General features: G+C 40.8%; 1 protein-coding gene across 1 annotated transcript in view; it reads right to left on the bottom strand.

Annotated features, from left to right (window-relative positions):
- Positions 1-23,618, bottom strand: part of FBN2 (fibrillin 2) — a 279,939-nt gene that overhangs the window by 104,216 nt on the left and 152,105 nt on the right. Inside the window, 7 exon segments of the mRNA XM_027775292.1 lie at positions 2,842-2,967; positions 8,316-8,441; positions 10,325-10,378; positions 11,561-11,713; positions 19,192-19,314; positions 21,228-21,350; positions 22,683-22,808. Of these exon segments, the coding sequence (XP_027631093.1) occupies positions 2,842-2,967; positions 8,316-8,441; positions 10,325-10,378; positions 11,561-11,713; positions 19,192-19,314; positions 21,228-21,350; positions 22,683-22,808 (831 nt within the window).

The following is a 23,618-nucleotide window of genomic DNA, read 5'->3' on the forward strand; positions in this document are numbered from 1 at the left end:
TTATATATTCAATCAGTATTACATCACTTAGCTTGTAAAGTGAATTTATCCAACATGATGAATACACGTTATGTCAGTCCAGTTCAGGATACTACACACATTATCATCAACAGATAATCCGTTTCTGTGTCCTATAAATGTCTTGCCTTTATTTTTCTCCTTAATTTCTTTCTTCATACTCTCCTCCTTCTCCTACCCTCTTTCTACACTGTCTTCAAGTATCCCTAACCACTTTCTGTGCTTCTATATCCTCTAGTCTTTCAGTTTCCGCCAGAGAGTGCGGATAGTCAGTTTATGTTAAGTGGAGACATACAATGTCTCTCCTTCGTAGCCTGGCTTGCTTCACTCTCTAAGTTCTCAGCACTGTTCAACTGTACCTTACTGTTCTAATGCAGGGAATATGCTATAAATAAAAACTGATAAGTAAGTATATATCCCAAACAAAATCAGACTCCACCTAGTCAGTTCCCCATCACATCTCTCTCTCACAATGGCACCAAAAGTTGCTGTGTTGTGGACAGAAACACCAGTTTTCATAATCGTCAGCTTTCTAGATAAATCAAGATGATATCCAAAGCTGCCTTTACTTTCAATGTTTCCTGAGATTTACCAGAAGCTTATCCTCCAACAGACAATAGATAAAACTAACAAAAGAACAGTGGGAAGGAAGTGCAGGAAGTTGAGAAAAACAGTAACTTTGAAATCCCTTCTCCTACCCTTCCAAAAAATCATGGAGAAAATATATCTACAATTATTTTTAACAAAATACGTTTTTCAGAGCAATTCTGAAGTATAATAGGCATTAAAAGTGGGAGTAGTGGGAAGACATGGGTGGCTTAGTGGTTACAGCATTGGACTCCCGGACCCAAGGGCTTGAAAATCATGCTGGTGTGTGTGTGCATGCATTCCCAAAATCCCAGGAGGAGAATGGAGGAGAACTGATTGCGGCGGCCTTTCCATACCCTTGGGGGGTGATTTCTCTCCTTCTCTCTCAGTTTCTCTTCCGCCAGTGTACACTCTCTGTGGCAAAAAAGGGGAGGAGGAGTGGGATCTAGAAAATAGACTACTTAAATTTGGCTTTTCCCCCGGGGGGGGTGGGGGTGGGATTTCTTGCTTTCTGTCTCTCTGGTGAGTGTGTGTGCCCTATAGCAAAAATCTCTCAAAAAACAAAAATAAATATATTTGGGAAGGCTGAGTTGACTTAAAAAGAGCTCTCACACTCTATGGAAAGCTATTCCAAACTCCTAAGTGTGCCCCTGCTCATTTAGGAGGAAGAAAATCTTCAGTGCTTTAACTGAGAATGGACTGAGTGCTCTTCTGTGAGGAGGCTCTGCAGCGGTGGATTGTGCATGTGCTGAGTCTAGAAAAGAGAGACTCTGTAGCGGGTTTTCTTTTTTCTTTTCTTTTCAATTTCTTCAGGCTAATATTGCTTTCCAGGGGTCCCTTCAGTTCCATGGAGACTTAGAACTGCACTTTGTAATGACTCTCCCTGACTTCAGAGTCATTTGTGATTTGGCATCTTGTTCAATAGTCCAAACTTGTTTCTGTTCTTAAGAATGCTTTGAAGTTAGACAGTAAGATGAAGAAAGAATGTTAACATCTTTTTGTATAACATTACTATGGCAGTATTTTTTTTAAGCTGTGGGGTCACTAAGAAAGAAATGTTTTAACAGCTAAAGAAAGGGTTATTCCACAACAATTAAAGATGAAATCTTTTCATGAAAGTTACTTTTTGGAAGTGGTAATTGATTTGAGAATGTTAAGGGACCCTCTATAGGCCCACACAGCGAGACTTAAACAAGAACAATGACCAGTAGTTTATACCACAGATTATTCATGTATATATATATATATATATGAACTGCTTTGATCAAGATACAAACACATAATTGAAGAAACTCATTGCTTAGACAGGACTTCATTGAAAATGAGGATTTCTCTAAAAATTTAACTCATTTAAGGAACTTCCACTGCAATAAAAAATGTGATTAAAAGAAAAGGAAGAAGGTTCTAAGCACTGGTTTATGATCTGTAAGACTGAACGATAACTTTAAAAATATCAGATGGACAGGAAAATTTCATCAGATTATAAATTTATTGAAAGCAATCACTTTTACTTAGGCTCCAAATATTTCTGGACCAAGCTCTGTGTATCAATCATTTCATAAATGACATGCCGAAATATTTTACTGACTTGCCCATTGCAATTCAGAGTCCTAGGTTAATATGTCAGACTGGTTTTAAAAGGGGAAGGCAAGGACCAGCAGGTGGCGTGGAGGTTAAGGTGCTGGACTCCCACATGGCCAACCGCGGTTTTAGTCCCGGACCTGGAAACTTGAAAATAATGCCGGGTGCAAGTGCGTGTGTGTCCCAAATTTCAGGAAGAGAATGAAGGAGAAGGGACTGTGGCATGGCCATCCCGCTTGGGGGGGGGGTGTTTCTCACTTCTCCTCTAGCTGTCTCTTTCTGGCGTGCACATGCAACCTATAGGAAAAACCTTAAAATAAGTGGGGGAGGGAATAAAGTAAACAAAAACGAAACATTTGATTTCGGCAAGTAAAACAATATGGCTCCTTCTGCCTTTTTTTTTTTTTTTTTTAATACTTTGCAAGTGCTCCGAATGTTAATTGATATTTTATCTGGATGGAACAAAACTGCTGTTGTTTGTAAACAGGTTTAGATGCCTGTTCTTTCTAATACTGGCAGATTAACCAGAAAAGACTACAAAATAAAGAAAACATTCAGACAATATCCTTCTAGCCATATTCTTCATCGCTGGCACTCACGCACCTCGAGGGGCTTACTATTCACAGGTTAGACAGGGAAGACAGCCGTTCTTACCTTCGCAGGTCTCTGTCTCAGTCCTGAACACGTACCCAGGTGGGCACGTGCAGCTGTAGCTTCCTGGCGTGTTCCGGCACAATCCATTATCACAGAGCAGTCTGTTTACCAGGCACTCATCAATGTCTAGACGTGACCGTTGGGAGACAGGAGACAGACATGTTTGAATGTGCACCACGGTGACCAACAACGTTTTATTCTTTTTTTTTTTCTATTTTTGGAGAGGTTTTTTGCTATAGGGCGTGTGTGCTCGCCAGACAGACAGAGAGAGACAGAGAGACAGAAAGTGAGAAATCACCCCCCAGGGGGGATGGCCACGCTGCAATCCCTTCTCCTCCATTCTCCTCTTGGGATCTTGGGCACGCATGCACATGCACCCGGCATGAGTTTAAGCCACCGGGTCCGGGACTCGAACAACAGTCGACTACGTGGGAGTCCAGCAACATAGCCAGCAACATAGCCATTATGCTAGCTGCTGGTCCCCAACGTTTTATTGATTCCTGTTTATTTTTTTCCCTCTCCTCTTCCTGACATAGTCTCTTTGAACCAGAGCACGTGTATTTTAAGCAAAATACATGCAGTCTTGTTCAAATGGGACATGCTTATGATGGTGGCTGCTGGGAAGATGTTTCGAAGGCCTTCGAAAGTATACGGTAGTTTGGAAAGGGCACCGTACGACGTTGCTCTCCTTCCTTTGCGTTCTGTGCTGTGGTCTTAGTATTGGATACATTTTTTTTTTAAAAGAAATATGTATTTAGTTTTATTTATTTATATATTTTTAATTTGACCAGAGAGATACAGAGCAGAGAGACAGAGAGAAAGTGAGAAAGCAAGCTGCCAGGTCTGGGACTCAAACTTTAGTCACTCATGTGGGAGTCTAGCACCTTTAACCACCATGCCACCTGCTGACCCCATTAGATACATTTTAAAACACTGATAAAATGATCAAAAGGTTAATAAACTCATTTGCCTATATATTTGCTTACATATAATAAAAGTAACTCTTTTCACTTTTTTCTTATTAAAATTCTAAAAAGGAATGCATTAAATAGCAATTAACAAAGATATCCGCTAATCTCTTTTTCATTGAAATGATTCTTTTTTTTTTTTGCTACAGGGTGCGTGCACTTGTCAGAGAGCCAGTGAGCAACAGCGAGACAGAAAGCGAGAAATCACCCCCCAGGGCAGATGGCCACACCACAATCCCTTCTCCTCCATTCTCCTCTTGGGATCTTGGGCATGCATGCACTCGTGCCCATTGTGAGTTTAAACCACCATGTCCTGAACTCAAACCGTGGTTGACTACCTGGGAGTCCAGCGACATAGCCATTACGCCCACTGCTGGTCCCGAAATGATTCATTACTAATCATCTATTTTGTGTATTCCTTTACAGTCTAGAACATCCTAAAGAACAGCATCTAAACCTTGAGTTTGAGAAGCTGATAATGAGTTTTTTCTTCCTATTCATGATCTCATTTTTGCACGTGTCATTAATGACAGGAAGCAATAAAAACTGCAGTTTGGGGTGAAGTTAGTCATGGAGGTAATGACTGTCCCTCATCATTGGACAATGTACTGATGCTGTGAAAATTTGGAAAACAGAGATCAGAAAAACATTTCTTATAGTTCCATCACCATGGAAAATGAAGATGGAATACCCCTTATCTGAAATGCTCAGAAGCAGGAGTGTTTGAAATTTTAGAATATTTGTGCAAACATAAAAAAAGTATCATGGAAATAGGACCTATGCCTAAACACAAGCTCATTTATGCTTCATATACACCTGAACATAATTTTATATCATAGTTTAACATAGTTTTTTGCATAAAGCAAAGTTTGTCTACACCTGTTATTGAAGAGCTAAGGTGTAGCTATCTAGCCATGCGTGTGCACGATCCACGATTGTCTGGCATCACTAAACAAGGAGGCTTAGCGGATTGTTCCCCCCTTAAGGGAAACTGTGTTTTGACTAAGACCCATCACATGAGGGCAGATGCAGGGTGTTTTTAACTGTGGTGTCTTGACACTGAAAAATTTTGGAGCTGGAAGCACTTCAGATGTCAGGTTTTCAGATTAGGAATGGTCAACCTATATTATCTTTTTTTTTTTTTTTTGGAGAGGTTTTTGCTATAGGGTGCGTATGCTCGCCAGACAGACAGAGAGAGACAGAGAGACAGAAAGCGAGAAATCACCCCCCAGGGGGGATGGCCACACCGCAATCCCTTCTCTTCCATTCTCCTCTCAGGATCTTGGGCACGCACGCACACGCGCCCGGTGTGAGTTTAAGCCATCAAGTCCGGGACTCGAACTGCAGTCAACTACATGGGAGTCCAGTGACATAGCCATTACGCTAACTGCTGGTCCCAATCTATATTATCTTTTATGCTTTACCTGATCTTTTCCCCTTTGGATGTGATGATGTTTTTGCTATAATTCTGAATCTGGAGATTTTAATAATCTGGAGATTTTAATAGCTATAATTTTCCTATGGCTACATAATATTGGTTTGTGAGAAAAGTCATGATGTACTTTTGCATAGAGAAAACAATGTCATGACTCTGGATAAACGGATATTTTATCAGGTGAATGCCAACACAATTTTCTTATCCACTTCTCCATGCTGTGGGTAAAACTGTGTCTCTTGAAAAAGATAGGTTGAAGTCCTAACCCCTAGACTCTCAGAATGTGGCTTTATTTGGAAATAGAATTTTTATAGAACTGAGCAGTTAAAATGAAGTCATTAAGGTACACTGTAACCCAACATGATTGCTGTCCACACACAAAGAGGAAATGCAGAGACAGACGGACACACCGAGGGAAGAAGACGTGAAGACACACAGGGAAGCTAGCTGGCCGTATGGCTGGAGGGAGACATCCGTGAGCCAAGGAAGGCCAAGGATTTCTGGGAAACGCGAGAAGTGAGAAGAGGAAAGGAAGGATGCAGGGTTCTCCCCTAGAGCCACTGGAGCATGGCTCTGCAGTCATCTTGATTTCGGACTTCTACTCTTTCAAACTGAGGGACGATGAATTCTTCTTTTTCTTTTTTTGCTAGAGGGCACATATGTTTGCTGGAGACAGACAGAGCGAGAGGGGGAGTAGAAAGAATTCCTTATGGAGAACAGTCATGTTGCAATCCCTTCTCCTCCAACTCTCTTGCCTTTTGAGATTTGGGGTATGCACGCACAGGTGCCTGGTGCCGTTTCTCAAGCTGTTGGGTTGGAGACTTGAACTGCAGGGTCGGCCATGTGGCATTTGGTGAATGCCTTCACATTAGGCCATGGAGCCAGCCCCAGTTCTATTGTTTTAAGTGACTCAATTTGGGGTTCTTTGTTAAATAGTGACCTAGCAAACTAACACAGTCTATTACCAGACTTTGGCCTCGTTTTGATTATTAAAGTCCAGTTTCTATTTCTTTCAGTGTAATCTACGTACTACTTTAAAGAGTGCAGTAGTGCATGATGCATGCTCAGGGTGGGAATGCTCAGCGAATCTCCCTGTTTTGCGTAGGCTACCCGCATTCTCCACTGTACTTGGAAGCGAAACTGAAAGTGATTTTGTTTCTGGTGAATTGAAGCTAGCTGGGTTTGCATGTTTTTAGGAATGTTCAATAATTTTGAGCTGGTATTCTTCCCTGTATATACCAAAATTTATTACAAATGCAAAATAATAATATAGCTTTCTACATCCATCTGTATGTATGTCTTCAGTGCAAGATCGAATGGATGTTTACCATAATAAAAACTATGAACAGAAACACAAAGAAGGATTTTTTTTGTAATCACAATCAATGTTTGCTTTGTGAAAGCCATCAGAATAAAAATTATTATGCACAATTACTCATTTAATAACATTCAATTTATAAAGGTGAATTCAATGTTCTATGGAAGACTCTAGAGTCCACAAATTCCTCACTATCTGAACCAATAGAAGACAATTAAGCATTATTCAGCCTCCTAGCCTTCTCCCTTTCCCTTTGTTAAACATAAATTACATATTTGAGTTTTTTCAAACATCCTTTTATGAATTAAAAAAGGAAATAGCTTCCTCTCAGTTATCACATTTAGGTATATTATAGTAACTGGCAGTTCCTTTATAAAAGGAAAGTTCTCTCAACCTGTAACGCTTTATTTTCTTGTATTACTATTATTCATACTCCCCTGCTAATTTTTCTTCATAAGTGTATTTATTACTTTCATGAAAATCAGAGATAGGCAGAGAGGGAGAGACAAACACTCTCAACAGAGCGGCACACCGCGATCCCCTCTGCCAGCTCCCCCAGCATCGGGACCACGGTGCATGGCTGGCCTGTGCGATGGACCAGCAAACTGAACCTGCAATCTTCCATACTGATCTGTCATCCCTCGGGCAGCCCTTTACCGTTGTGCCACCTAGCTGTCCCTGTCCCCCTTTTCAATGAGAGAGGGAGAGGAAGAGGCATGATAGGGAAATAAGTCTGGTATTTCTGACATGCTGCGACTCTCCAGCTCCAGCCTTTCAGTTACCTGCTCATCGGCACATGCTATCATGCTCGGCCCCTCTAGGTTGATCCAGGAACCAAACCCGAGCCTACCACGTGGTCCAGCTTGCCTAGTGGTCCCTACCAGTTGTGCCACTGCAGCTGGACCTGTCCATTTCTCAGTGGAAAATTCTAAGGTTAAGACCAGGACCAGAGATGGTAGGTTGGTTAAGGAGGGTGGATCCCACATGGCTCACTTTGCAATTCAAGACTCAGACCTGGCAGCTTGAAGAGTGCCCTGGGTGCGTGCATGCATGCCCCTAATTTTGAGGGAAGAATGGAGAAGGCACTGCAGTGTGGCCAGTGGCCTAGAGGTTATTTCTCACTTTTTTTTATCTCTCTCTCTGTCTCTCACCAGAGAGAGCACATGCTCTATAGCAAAAACTAGAAAAAGAGAAAAGATATGTACAGAAAAACCTCAGGCCCCTAATTGAGTACATACTCATTTGTTGGGAAAAGGAGATCTTCCAATACTAAGTGATACCACTAAGAAGTTTCAGGGACCAGCAGTTAGCGTAATGGCTATGTCGCTGGACTCCCATGTAATCAACCACAGTTTGAATCCCGGACCCGGTGGCTTAAACTCACGCCAGGCACGTGTGCGTGTGTGCCCAAGATCCCAAGAGGAGAATAGAGGAGAAGGGATTGCGGCATGACCATCCCCATCCCCCCTGGGGGGTGATTTCTCATTTTCTGTCTCTCTGTCTCTCTCTGTCTGGCGATCACACGCACCCTATGGCAAAAACCTCTCAAAAAAAAAAAAAAAAGAAAAAAAAGAAGTTTGTTACTAGGTAACAAAATACATTTGATTCTGATATTTTTATATCAATGCGTATTAAGAAGGAGACCAAATAAACTAAGATCTCTAGTGTCAGTCAATTTGTATTTTTATTTCGCCACTAATCCATAGACTCACCTGTATGGAAGGCTCTCGCTTGCATGTAACAGATAACTTACCAATGCAGTTTCTCCCGGAGGCATCTGGTTCGTAGCCGCTGTTGCAATTACAACGGTAACTGCCACGCAGGTTTTCACAAATGCCATTGGCACAGATATCAGGGTCCAGAGCACACTCGTTGATATCTGTGGTAATGATTGAAAGCGTGATGTTCACAGACATGGTATTGTTTGTTGATAAAGGCAAGACTAATAAAAATTATTCAACATATGGAGTGTTTAACTCAGCAAATCCATAACGTGCCTGCCTTTCAGAGAGGAAAAGGACATGACCGCAAAGAGTGAGGGAATAAAACAAAGACAAGGCACTGCCCTGGTAAGTCAAATGAAAAATAAAGGGGCTGGCAGAAACTCAAGGAATTAAACCATGTCATAGGCCTGTAGTTATGGTAAAATTAATAAAGAAAAGTTACAGGCTGTTGGCTGAAAATCCAAGGGAAAACTCAACTTGGTAGGTATTGTAACTATCTAATTAAAAGATAGGGATTTATTAGGGTGGCCTATATAATTTTATGGTCCCGAAAGGCACAGGATATTCTATTTCATTATTTCTCTCTCTCTCTTTTTTGTTTTCTTGCCATTGGCTAAGTAATGTGACACTTAGGTCTTTCTCATGGTTAAGTTAAAATTAATGAGAGGATTCTTTAAATGCACATGCTTTAGAACACAGTGCTTTACAAGCCATGAATAGGTGATTTTTAAACCACCAGGTCCAGGACTCGAACCCTAGTCAGCCATATGGAAGTCCAGTGCTTTCACCACCACACATGCTGCTGGTCCCTACACTCAAATTTTGAGGCTACTGTTTTCAAGAATTTGGAAGACTTCCTTAAATACTTTGGAAATGGCGGCCTTTTATTTTCATCCTTGGGAAAATTTGCTTCTTTACTTTGGTTTCTGATATTCCTTGTAGCAACATTATCGACAACTGATCTTTAATTCCTCTAAAGTCTTCTCAAACATGAAAGTAGAAGAATGTGCATGTAAAAAGCAACAGAGTTCTACAGTTTTCTTTAAAATGCATTAAACCTATATGCCTACAAAATGTGAAAGAACTTTAAAATTATAAACACATACACTTAAATGTTCAGGGTTCCACACTGGAATTCAGTTACCACAATACTAAATTTAAAATAAGGAAACATGAAGGAATTTTACTTCTTTAGCTGGATGGAAACATTTTAGTACTCTTAGGTATGAATACACTTGCCAAATTATTGAAAGGAGGGCAGTATGTCTGAACTTGATCCACACCAAATATCTCCTTAAAGATTTTTTTCTTAATCCTATATGCATTTTAGTTAGTGTTTCCTTTAAAATTAACCTGCTCTCTCTCTTAACGTAATTTCTATAATATTGTGGGTGTGGTTGTTAGTGACATTCTTTTCTTAAAGAATGATTTTATTTAACTTTATTTATTTACTCATTTATTTTCTGCAGCTGGCCACATGGGAGTCCAGGGCCCTTAACTGCTATGCCACCTGCCACCCAGTCAGTGACATTTTTTTTTTCTGGAAAGGTTTTTCTTTGCTATAGGGCGCGTGCTCTCGCCAGACAGACAGACAGAGAGAGACATAGAGACAGAAAGCGAGAAATCACCCCCCAGGGGGGATGGTCACACTGCAATCCCTTCTCCTCCATTCTCCTCTCGGGATCTTGGGCACGCATGCACACACGCCCGGCGTGAGTTTTAATCCAATGGGTCTGGGACGTGAACCGCGATCAACTACGTGGGAGTCCAGCAACATAGCCATTATGCTAACTGCTGGTTCCTCAGTGACATTTTTAACAAAGCATATTTAACAAATATTGATCCAAGATGAAAGATGTGCATTCACATACCCTTAATATCATCTAGTCTGTAACTGCTGCTCCAGAAGACAATTTACCTTATTATTTATATTAGCGTATTTCCATATTGAGTATAATCACATTTATAACATTATTATTGTAAAGCTCTACCACGATAGCAGATGATTATGATAAGGCCGGGAACTGAGTGGCAGTACCTCTCCCATCCACAGTGATACCTACTCCGCTGCTACACAGGCCGTGGAACTCAGCTGTATGGTAAAAACAAACGAACAACGGAAAACTCTCAGTGTGTCTATTCCAGACAAGCATCTCAGTCATGTAGTCCCCAAACTACCATTTGAAAGAGTTATGTCCCTTAATTTTTAAAAATCAAAACGACCATTTTCTAGCATATAATTATTATAAGAATTCTACATCACAGATAAGCCTCAAAAGGCCATTAAAAATCACAGGAATCGCTGTCTTGAGTGTCATTAATATACTGATGTTACAATATTTTATACATATAGAAACTGTAAAAAAATCAAAGTGTATTAAAGAGATTGCTTTTTAATATTATTCTTTTCTCTCAGTCAAATAATAATAGTCAAAATTTACGAATTGTACATACTAAGTGCCTGGCATTGTTCCAACGTGTGTGTGTGTTTTGTTGGCTTTTTTTTTTTTTTTTGGTTCCAGTGCTTTACATGTAATAATTTATTTATTCTTCTCAGTGATACAAACTGGGTACTACTGTTTTCTCTTTACAGCTGAGAAAGTTGGGACTGAGAGAATGCAGGAACTGGCCCAAGGCCGCAGGGGTTGTGAAAGGGGGGAACAGTCCAGCTCCTGGGTCTGGACCTGCTGTCAGAGACACGTCATGCCTGGAGTCTCAACTAGTCTCCACTTTTAAAGAAAAACAGAAACCCTTTTCAGTTTTGAATCCCACTATACTTAATTGTATATATTCAAAACAGGCTTAGCGTGAAAGTATGAATAAATGAGAGTCGATTTTATTGATTAGTCTGAAACGGCTGAGAAACGACAGCCTGAGACCATTTGATGTCAAGATTAAAAAAGAAAATTAAATCGCATCAGGTTTTAGTGTACAACCTGGAAAGTGGTAGGTAAATTTTCCGCTGTTACACTCATAGTGACATCACAGATCTAGGAACTCGAGTCTCATATATTCATGTAAAAATCTGTAGTGACGGTCAGAACTGCAGCAGCTGACAGATTTTCCAATCACCATGTGTTTGCTCCCTGTCTAGAGACACGATGGAAACACGAACCACCTCTCTTTGTTAGAAACCTCACACATCAGTATAGAATGGGATTTCTTTTCTTCAGTTAGAAATAGTGATGAAAATGTTCAGAACCAGTGTACTCTTTAGCCACATACTGAATGTTGCATTTCTAGGTTCTGCATGATGTATGAAACATGGGACTACCTGAATTTTTTGCAGGACATGGCTGGCAGGGCTCTCCAAAACCATAGTCTGGATTGGCACAGCAGCACTCGGACTTGGTCACCGCACCAGGGAAAGGACGCACACACACACCCTTCTTGATTCCCCCGTAGCAGGTACTGCGCATGTGAGTATCTGAAGGGAGTGGAAGATAAACGACCTGAGATGGTGGTGGAGGCGAGATTTCAAACCTAAGTGGCCCACTGGATTGGAAGCTTCTAGAGGGCCTCTGCCACTTCCATGTTACACTTGAGCATCTAAAAGTTTAAAATAAAAATGCGTGCTTGCTGAATGGAGGAAAAACGAAGGCCTATCATGACTCTTTTTAAAATTTTCTCCAGAAGGTTTTGTGTCTACACAAGTGTCTATCATCTCACTTATCTTCACAGGCCTTTCACTGAACCCGGCTATAAACAGCACGCTGAGCTCTAATCACTGGCTATGCAACACTCAAACGACACTTCTTAATTCTGCCGCAGACGTGCTCATGAACAATGAAGAGCAGTGCAGTTAAACTACCTTGAAAAGACACTTCGGCCGTGTGATTCCTGACTTTGACTTTCTGAGTTAAGAGGCCTTTCTTTTCAACCTGGAGACGACTGCTGGTGATTATGGTCTAATCCCAGATGCTCAATAAACCCAGTTACAAAAATAGTATCTCCCACTCCACGTCCTTGGCATTGTGCTAGTTGCTTTACAGACATCATCTTACTGAACGGTTGGCAACAACTCTACAGAGTAGTGCTTTTTTTTTTGTGGATAAGTTTTTGATATAGGGCGCATGTACTCACCAGACAGGCAGAGAGAGACAGAAAGCAAGAAATCACCCCCTGAGGGGGATGGCAACGCTGCAATCCCTTCTCCTCTATTCTCCTCTTGGGATCTTGGCCACGTACACACACCCGGTGTGAGTTTAAGCCACTGGGTCCGGGACTCAAATCGCGGTCGACTACATGGGCGTCCAGCGACATAGCCATTATGCTAACTGCTGGTCCCAGGATAGTGTTTTTTATCCACATTTTATAGATGAGGAAGATGAGTTCTCAGCTACAGAAGTAGCTTGAACCATAGAATACCCAGTGCCCGAGTTGGGACTTAGGGTGCCCGTGTGTGGGTTCCCAAGTTCTTCCTCTTTCCGCTATGTCATGTGACATCCCAAAGAAACATATCCTGCTTAGATCTCCAATTCAATTTTCATGAAATACGCTACAACTTTCTGTGACAGTAAATGTGAACTTAAAAAAATATCGGATCATCATAAAAGGCAGAGAAGCAGTGCCATTTTTAAACAGCATACCGACAAGGTGATTTCATCAGAGATTACCCCAACTGGAAAGATCTGTAATGATTCGCAACTTGTTGGAAATAATTTTATTTGCTTACTATGAAAAAAGAGTCATATAATTATTTCTTACAATATGAGGGTGTTTCTCACGAAGCATATGAGATTTATGGCCCAGCCTGGTGGTACAGGGCTGGGATGCTCCTGTCTGATGTTGGAGTCACCTGGAAAGCCCAGGTTGAGACAATGTATCAGGTTAGACTTGCTGGATGCAGTGTGCACATCTGTAATCCAGGCTCACCGGGAGGCCAGAGCAGGATGGAGGACGGGCATGACCAGACCCTGTCAAAAATACTTAGCTCTTTCTCTTTCTTCCTTTCTCTCCCCCCACCCGCTGCTCATTCTCATTAAAACAATGAGATTTATGGCTGCATGAAACAATGAAAGATGTTTATACTTCGGTGGAAGTGGGGCATGAGGTTACCATCCCCCCCATCTCCCAACCCTAAGGAGTCAGGTCTCAGATCATTTCTGCTTCTGCTGTGGCTGAGTTTGGTAGAGTTTGTGCTGAGTTACGCAAACACAGAGTTCAATGCAAAGTCGAGTCTGCACAGATGCATCTGAGTTCCAGTATGATTTTTGGGACTTCTTTTGATCTTACCAAGTATGTCTGAAGGCATCACAGAATGGTCCAAGTTATTTCTGTTTTCATGCTAAGAATATACGCTATGTACATTTTTAAGAAGGAAGTAGATAAAATGCCTTTGGAACTCACTGGAAGAGTGATTTGTGCTACATTCTAGGTTGTGTAACGGGTTAACTAAGCTGTTTAGGGTAACCAACACCAGAAATTCCATGAAAAAAGAAAGTAGGGGAACTGACATGTAGGTTTTGGGGACATCAGATCCCCACTGGATGACTTATCTAAATTACTTTATACCTTTCTTAAGCCGTTAAATAAGAATAGAGTTGGACCAGCAGTTAGCATAATGGCTATGTCGCTGGACTCCCATGTAGTCGACCGCGGTTCGCATCCCGGACCTGGTCACTTAAAACTCATGCCGGGCGCCTGTGTGTGAGTGCCCAAGAACCCAAGAGGAGAATGGAGAAGGGATTGTGGCCATTCCCCCTGGGGGGGGTGATTTCTCACTTTCTATCTTTCTGTCTCTCTGTCTGTCTGGCAAGCGCATGCACCGTATAAAAAAAAAAAAAAAAACCCAAAACCCAAAAAAACAAAAAAACAAAAAAACCTCTCCAAAAAAATCCTAAAAATAGAGTTCATATATAATCATTGAGAATGTGTTTATTAAACACTAAGTACAATGGAAGACCAGCAGATGGCATAATGGCTGTCACTGGACTCCCATATAGTCATCTGCGGTTCAAGGCCCAGACCCGGTAGCTTAAACTCACGCCAGGTGCGTGTGCATCCATGCCCAGGATCCCAAGAGGAGAATGGAGGAGAAGGGATTGCGGCATGGCCATTCCCCATGGAGGGTGATTTCTCTCTTTCTCTCTCTGTCTTTCTGGCTAGCACATGCGCCCTATAGCAAAAAGCTCTAAAAAAAAAAAAACCCAAAAAACTAAGTGTAATGAACACACATGAAACACTAAAAACATCGTAGCTAACTTATTTCCCATTTCTACCTCTAAAGAGGACAGCTGACCTATTCCTATTCAGACTCTAGGCTGGACCCTCATTCATATTATATTATGCAAATATAACTGCTCTGGCCAGCTGCGACAGGGTGGTTAGGGTGCTATACGTGGCCAACTATGGCTTGAGACCTGGACCTGGTGGCTTGAAAATCATGCCAGACACGTGTGCATGCATGCCCAAAATCTGAGAGGAGAATGAATTGCGGTGTGGCCTTCGTCCCTGAGGGGTGATTTCTCACTTTTCCTCTTTCTCTTTTCCTGTTGAATGCATGCACCCTGAGGCAAAACCTAAAAAACAAACAAATACAAACACAAATGCAACTGTTCACAGCAGTGGCAACATCAGAAGGTTCTCACTAGGAATGCTTTAGTAAGGGATTAGACCTAAATGCTATCTTTTCTGTATGTTTTAAAATTTCTGCATGCCCTTTCTTTATTAAAAAAAATGGAACTCTAAAAGATTTTCTCAGGTAACTAACAGAGTCAATACGCCATTGGTAACATATGGATGAGTAATGCTTAATTTTTTATTCTTTATTGTCAACTCTTCGGTATGACTTAAAGCAGCAACTCTCAGAACTATGCCTTAGGTATGATGTCATAATTCTAATTTAATTTTTATTTCAATAATAGTCATCAATCTTTTGGGCACTTACTAAGTGCCAGACACCATCCAAAGATTCACACAGATAAAGAATATAATATTAACTTACTTATTCCTAAAAACAAATAATGAGAAAAAGAGGCACAGGGAGGTTATATATTTTTCCTAAGGACATACAGCCAGTAAGTAGCAGAACTGGGATTTTTTTAAAAAAAAGAACCATTTGGCTGGCAGAAATGTCAGTGTTCATAAAGATGCTGAATTAAGCTACTATGAAAGGATGCTAAAATTAAATGAAAAGTGAAAGCTTATGGCACTAAATATCATATAATAAGGTGGATCTGAGAGCTCATCTGAAGGAAGTAGCGAGTAGAGAGTTGTTACCTGACCCTTCCATCTTTCCCAGTGTAGAAGATATAGTTTAAGAGAACAGTGATTAAGAGGCTTTCTGAGGGATTTTATGACGAGAGCTGGGTGAAGAGTTGGCAGTGTATCCCTATTTCTGTCTAATCAAGACTAGACCCTCAAAGGGGCACTAGCAGGGCCTCATTGTCATCCTGCCTGGGATACTTAGCAGGCAAGGACTGGTGGCTGCTTTGTCTACTGCAGAACACAGGAAGGGAGCCTCTGAGGGCAGGGGTGGGGTCAACCTTTTCTTCTTCTTCTTCTTCTTCTTCTTCTTCTTTTTTTTTTTTTTTTTTCCTGTAGGGCACATGTGCTTATCAGAGAGAGTGAGAGAGAGACAGGAAAAATGAGAAATCTCCCCCAGGGGGATGGACATATCACAATCCTTTCCCCTCTATTCTCGTCTTGAGATCTTGGGCACACATGCACACACACCTGGCATGATTTTCAAGTCGCTCTTTCCAGGATTTGAACCACACAGTCGGCCATGAGAGATTCAGTGCCTTAACCTCCATGTCACCAGCTGGTCCAAGATCAACTCCCTCCTCCCCCCCAAGTTTATTTAGCTCTCTCATGAAAAACGGAGAGGAAGAGTAAGGAAGAAAAAGACAGAGAGGCAGAGAGATAAGGAGAGCGTCTTCATGCTATGGTCCAACCCTAGCCACACCAAGCCTGGATCATGGGTACATCGTGTGCACATGCTCAGTGTGCTCAGAGAGGTCCTAGGATATGAACCTGGGACCCTTCCCATGTGGGTGCAGGTGTGTTACTCTGGGCTACCACTTGGTTCAAGATCAGCCTTTATTCATGGAGTCGACAGTGCAAAGGGTGGGGGTGCCCAATGGACTGAAAGTGGGTCACTGTAGCAGCAGTTTCAAGACAACCACGTGGAGGAGTGACAAGACCAGCGGTGAGTCTGTGTGAAACAGACTGCAAAAGATCAGAGGCTGGACCAGGAGTGGCCACCAGGAGGAACAAGCCATGTCCACCTCTCAGGAAGAGCCACTGAGTGCCTCTATGTACCCACCAAACTGCCCACGAGGAAGAATCTGGCTTCAAAAGTGCCAAGCCCAGGAATCCTAGAACTGGATCAGTAATATCAGAACTTCCTGCTTCCCCCTTCTAACCTCTCCTTCACTCTGCCCTTGGTAGAGTTCAAAATCTTGCTCTTTGAAGATTTAAGCTTAGGAGAAAAGTTGTAACTTTGACTCCAGTTCAGAATATCAACTAGAACGTAGTACTGGGTATCCTACTGTCATTTTAAATTCAGATTATTTTGTTTGGTCACCATAGCATCTTTGTGTTACTGAAAAAGATCCAGAAAAGTTATGGAGTGGCCTGAGTTCTCTTATTGGGTAAGATGCCCCCACTGAACACCTTTAGAAATAAAGGTTGAAAGGATGGGAGAGGTGAAACTATAGTTCCCTTTTGCTTATCTCTGCTTGTGAGCCTTGCTTCTTCAACTTACTAGTTAAAAATCGGAGTTTAATTAAAAAAAAAAAAAAGACCATGTCTCAAAACCTAGAAAAAAACAAACAAACAAAAGAACAAAAAAACCTAAAATGAAATTGTTAATCCTAGCAATAATTCTTAGTAATGATTCCTTTCTGATTCAATGAATGGGTCTTGAAATTGCCACCGAAGGCAGAAGAGGTGAAGAGAACACCTTTAGCATATAATGGAACAACAGCGACACAGGATTTTACACATGACAAATGCTGCTTTTATTTTAAAAAGTTTAAGTGACCGCAATGATGAAAAACTTTTTTCCAACATCTCTCCAGCGATTTAGATGCATTTCCTGTATGTGGACAAGAAAAGGAATTTTTGTGTTTGAACACTGAATTCCTAACAACTACTCACATGGTAAAAGAAAAACAATTTCTCCCTCTGTAGATTTCAATGGAATCATCAGAGAAAGGAAAAAAGCAACTAAGTGTATTCAAACGACTGAGCATATTTTAGCTAAGCAGGAAGGGGCTACATTCCTTGAGATACAGTATTTGAAATATCCCTAAACAAAGCGCTGACAATCTCTAGGCTGAAATAAAGCCTGCATTGATAGAATGGATACATTGGAGCGGACAGATTATTTCCATCTGCGGATTCTTTTTCTCTTAGATCCAGATACTTGGAATCTCATAAGTAAGTGTGAAATATTAATAATTATGTCTAAACATTTTACTTCTCTCAAATGTGTGTGTATATATATGTGTGTATATATATATATATATACATGCACACACACACACACACATATATGTGTGTATATATATATATATATACATATATATATATATATTTAGTTTTCAGCAAATGCATATACACTTGCTGAAGAGAGACAGAGAGAAGGAAAGTGAGAAATCAGCCCCCACCCCCGACCCTGGAGATACACAGTAAGTTGTTGCCATCTATATTCTCCCTGCTGGGTTTTATACCCCTAGAAGTCATTTCTTCTATCTATCTGCAGTTTTATTTCCACTAATGAACATCCCCCCCATCCACCTCCCCATCTTACAGCTGTCATTCTTTATCAAATATGCTTTAAAATTAATGAGGTTTCTACATTTCTACGTCGTACTGTACAACCTGAAAAATAGAGGGTGCAAGATTTACCCTAGAATTCTCATGGAAGTTTCAGAGAGAAAACTGTATTAAATGAATTTTTACAGCTCACTCGGCTACTGTTACCATTACAACACAATTTGCATTCTGCAAAGCCCACGCCATTCCCCTTTTGTCTGCCTCTTCAAAGCTGATGCCTGGTACCTCTGATTGCCTTTCATGGAATCCATTTGACAAAAATATCCAGGAGGAATCCTGAATGACTGAGATAAAACCTTAGGTTGTCGGGAAAAGCACAACGTATTTTTCTATGCAAAAATGCATCATGACGTTCCCGATGACCCAATGTGTGTACATTTACGTTATTCAACCTTTGCTTCTACTATTACTTACTTGTATGCTGGTGAATAACTAAAAACATTTGTAGCGTTTAACTTCAGTCCAGCCTCTACGACCTAAGTTATTTACATGTAAAATTTTGTTTGGGTAATTTTTAAGAGTTTACTTATATATCCTATAATCCTGGTTTCATGTCTTATTAATTACTAGTTGCAAAACGTAAGTCCACTGTGTTTAGGATCCAGTTATCTAATATTATCAAGGACGTTGATTTAAGGACAATTGTTTTTCCCTTTTCTCCAGCATTGTTGATTTGCGTCTCATTAGAGCCTTAGAAAGGGAACTATTTGGTACTCTGTCATTTTAAAAATAGTTTTATTAAGATAAAGTTACATACCACAATCTTCACTCACTTAAAGTGTATGATCTAATAGATTTTAGCATATTTGAAGATATATGCAGCCATCAGTATAGTTCATTCTAGAACATCTTCATCATCTCAAAAACATCCTTTCTTCCCTAAGCAACTACTCGTATGATTTGCCTCTACAGGTTTGCCCATTCTCCACATATGCCTGGAATCACACGCTATGTGGTCGCGTGCCTGGCTTCTTTCGCTTGGCCTAATTTTTAAAAGCTTATCTGTGTTTTAGCATCCATCTTGTTGTGGCTGACTACCACTCTGCTGTGTAGCTAGATCACTTTCCATTTTGCAAAGCCGACTTTGGACAGGGGAGCCTTTCAGAAGGCTTCACTTACCCACACAGACGCGGCCGTCCACACCCACGGCCAGGCCCGGCGGGCAGTCACAGCGGAAGGACCCCTCGGTGTTGATGCAGTGCCCGTTCATGCAGATTCCCGGGGTCTGGCACTCGTCGATGTCTGCTCGGAGGGTGACAGAGCCGCGGTTACTGGACAGATCTGGCACTCTCACTGGGTGACCTGTTGCCCCCCTCTCTACTATCAATTTTAACCTTCTAACTTATGTTAGGAACACACGAATATGGTAACAGAGCTTATATGTAAATGAACCCTTTCGAACACATTTTCAGAAAGACCAGCTGCATAAAAAAGAAACTAACAGGCTCCTGTCTCATTATTTATTTGGCAATCTTGTTTAATACTAGCTTATGTTTTATTCATGTTGGTTCAGTGAAACAAATTTTTGGCAAATTTGGATAATTCTTCGAAAAGAAATTCTTCGAAAACAAAAAAACTTTGGAGGTAGATGCTGTTTGGCCAGTGACCGGGTTATTTCATTATCATAAAATAACGTGAGGTAGTCCTTCTAATTTTTATCACTACACACTTTATCACATGTAGCCCAACATTATATGGCTTCCCCCAAAGAGGAAAGACTTCAGACAGAGCTATCGAATCATGAACATTTCAAAACCTGCGGATCACAACATTCATAGTGAGAAAAATAATAAACATAATTTCCAGAAAGCAGACACTGGGGAGATCTCAGTCATCTTTATAAGCCTACTTATGTCTCCTAAGAAATGCTGAAATAGAGTTGCATTCTGTAGTGTAATGCTACACACAGAGGCATCATGCTCATCTCATATCCAGTATCAAATCCAAGCCAGCTAATCTTAAAATGACTCATGAGTTCAATCAACAAAGCCACAATATTTCCATTTAATCTTTTATTCCCCTCTCTGCAATAATCAAAAAGCTATCTGTTATTCAGAAACATGAGAATCAGTCTCAATTTTCTCTTTCTACTGTCCCTGAAATTCCACTGAACTTTGGGAATTGGTTGAGTCTTATTTGGTATTCAAATAAATCTGTGCAACTGAAGACAGAAAGCATTCATTGAGTTAATTCCGTCCAAGAGGAGGAAATTGAAAAAAATTAAAATGTGCTAATTAGGAACTACAAAATGTATTCAATCTTACTAAAATCCAGTTGAGTACTAATATAATATAATCTCATTTATTTCCAAGAAACATACCTTTTGTTTACTAAACCTGACCCTAGAGCTTGACCTTCAAAATGGCTTCATAAATAAAACAATTAGTAGAAATATTCAAATTATGACTTCAAAAAGTCAGTTTAAGATTTTAAGATATTGACACAGTTGTAAGTAATCTGTAGATTGGCTTTATAGGAAAGAGGAAATACTGGGACCAGCAGTTAGCGTAATGGCTATGTTGCTGGACTCCCACGTAGTCGACCACAGTTTGAGTCCCAGACCCAGTGGCTTAAACTCACACCGGGCATATGTGCGTGTGTGCCCAAGATCCCCAGAGGAGAATAGAGGAAAAGACTGCGGCGTGGCCATCCCCCCGGGGGATTTCCTGCCTTCTGTCTCTATGTCTCTCTCTGTCTGTCTGGTGAGTGCACACGTCCTATAGCAAAAACCTCTCCAAAAAAAGGAAAAAAAAAAAAAAAAGAGGAAATACTACATGAGTAATGAATGACAGTGGAAAATCTAGTGCTGAGAACACAAACTGATTAAAATCTTTCAGTTTCTTTTCTTTGCTTTTTCTTATTTGGCCAAGAGATAGAAGGAAATTACATCTACATTCATTGTCTTTTCCAGACTTACTAAGCCAATCTGTCATCCCCTTAGTTTTTCCTATACCACTGTTGTTTTTGTAAAGATATTGTTCCCTAGACCATGGTGTGTGTTTTTCTAAGCTTTAGACACCTGTCTTACTGAATCCGCAACAGAGGTGAATAATAGAAAATTCACATGAAGAAACTGAAGTAATTCTTGCATGGTTCATTGAAATAAAAAGATGGCTTCAATCGTGGTTTCTTTCCTATCTCAAAGCCACACCTACCAGTACAGTAACGGCCATTCGGGGCCAGGACGAACCCTGGCTTGCAGATGCACTTGAAGCTGCCATCTTCATTGATGCACATGCCGTTCAAACACATGTTGGTGGTGGTGCATTCATCGTGATCTGCAGGAAGAGAGAGTGACTTTGGTCACTGGCTTTGAGGGAGCCCATTCCCTCTCTCCTTCAACAAACGATCCCCAAATTCCATGACGTAAGTGAGCCATGTATTCATGGATTTTATTATTATTATTTTAAAAGAAAACTACCAAAGGCAACAGATGAGGTGGTAGTTAAGATGTTAGATTCCCATATGGCTGACCATAGTCTGGGGTCTGGACCTGGTGGCTTGAAAATCACTCCAGGCACATATGCGTGTGTGCCCAAAATCCCCGGAGGAGAAGGGATTGCGATGTGGCATTGCTCCTGTGATGTGATTTCTCACTTTCCCTCTCTCTGTCTCTCTCTCTGGAGAGTGCATATGTTTTATGGCAAAAACCTAAAAATAAATAAATAAAACATAAGTAAATAAAAAGTAAAGTATCAACTGCATGAGAGCAAACTGTGTGGGGAATGGGAAGTACATTTAGGATAATGGACATAAAGAAAAAGCCAGTAATTTTGTGCTTAGTTGTTGAACCCACACAAACCATGACAGAAAGCGAGAAATCACCCCCTATGGGGGATGGCCACACTGCAATCCCTTCTCCTCTATTCTCCTCTTGGAATCTTGGGCACGCATGCACACGAACCCGGCGTGAATTTAAGTCATGGGTCCGGGATTCGAACTGCAATTGACTACGTGGGAGTCCAGTGACACAGCTATTACGCTAACTGCTGGTCCCAAGTAGTGCTTTATTTAGAGCATCACTGCAGGTAATATGGTTTCTGAGACTGCTTCTTTTATGAGAAGGAATAAAGCAATGTTAAAATCTCGTTGCAAATGGAATGGTCTGGACTTTGATTAATGGATAAAATATCATGTGTTACTATGTGAAGAGAGTATTTTGGTAATCGGTACCTACTACACTGTTAGAAATCACCAGAACCACGAAATTTAGAGATCTGATGACCACATAGGCCAAACATTTTTATATCTCCCTATCATGGGGGCTAGGGAGGGGGAAGTCTTTTCTATTTTGTCCGTGTTGTAACTCCAACACCTGAAAATACAGTAGGTGCTAATGACTCTTGCATCTTGCAAAGAAAAACTGCTACTTACAATTAAGTAGGTACCACTCAGGACATTTTTAGAAGCAGTAAACTATTGCTGTAACATTGCTAAAAAAAAAAAATCTTTCCCTTCCTTTAACAGTCTTATGTAAAAATGCATTTATATTTTACCTCTGTTATCTGAAAAGCTCTCATATACATGGTGTGTGAAGTAGTGTATATGACTCTAAATAAAAATGTATATTCTTTAAAAATCTTTGGCAAGGGAGCAGAGGATTTCCATACCAACACAGTTTTTCCCATCTGTAGTTAATTCAAAGCCAGCATTGCAAATGCACTGGAAAGTTCCATCTGTGTTCACGCATCGGCCGTTTTTACAAAGAACCCCATTCTGGATGCATTCATCAATATCTGGCGAGATTAAGGATAGCCAAACATTACTCTTTTACAACACTTAGAGATAGACGCAATGAGACAATCGATGCAACTTGAAATAGCCAACTTATTTTTACAGGTAATAGCCTTGGGCATGTTGCTTCTTGAGCAAAATGTCCATCTCTCACCACCTTTTTGACTTGGGTAGGTAGCTGTAAGCCATTTTACAGCCTTAGAGTAGCTAAAGGGGAAGAGAGAAAAGGAAAATGGGGTGTGCAGTGCCTCTACAGGGGGGTGCAGTGCAGCTGGAATTACTGGTGCAGCTGTTTTTGACATAGTGGTTGAAGATCTTAAAAGTCAGAACAAGATTTGGGAGAAGTGGAAAGCAACTTTGGAATTTCTGGATAGAGTAATATGATGAAAACTGCTGGAAAAACTTGACTCAAGCAGCTACCTGTGGGTGAATCGGAAATGAAAAAGATGACACGTCATCTGGTGAAAGAGTTGTGAGACGGAGCTGCAGTGAGGTAGAGAATCCGGACGGTGGTGGGGAGTGTAGCAATAAAACCGAGAATGAAGACGAGGCACGGTTTGGTGCTGACCTCTGTGTGGGGTTCGAAGAAAACTGTAGCTGAAAATGATTATAAATCTTCAGCGGGATTAATCAGAGAAGAGTAATGTTGATATTACTTGGGAAAAGGAAGCTATCATCTAGTGAAAGAAGATAAACTGGACTTTTATTTTTTTTAAGCCAGATACCACACTGCTTGGATTATATATGCAAATAATGTTTATGTTTAAAGGGAGCAACTCTGAGGGTATTATCAAATAAATCTGTAATAATAT

This window comes from Tupaia chinensis, unplaced genomic scaffold (genome assembly GCF_000334495.1).
Source record: "Tupaia chinensis unplaced genomic scaffold, TupChi_1.0 Scaffold000541_1, whole genome shotgun sequence".
Classification (NCBI taxonomy): domain Eukaryota; kingdom Metazoa; phylum Chordata; class Mammalia; order Scandentia; family Tupaiidae; genus Tupaia; species Tupaia belangeri.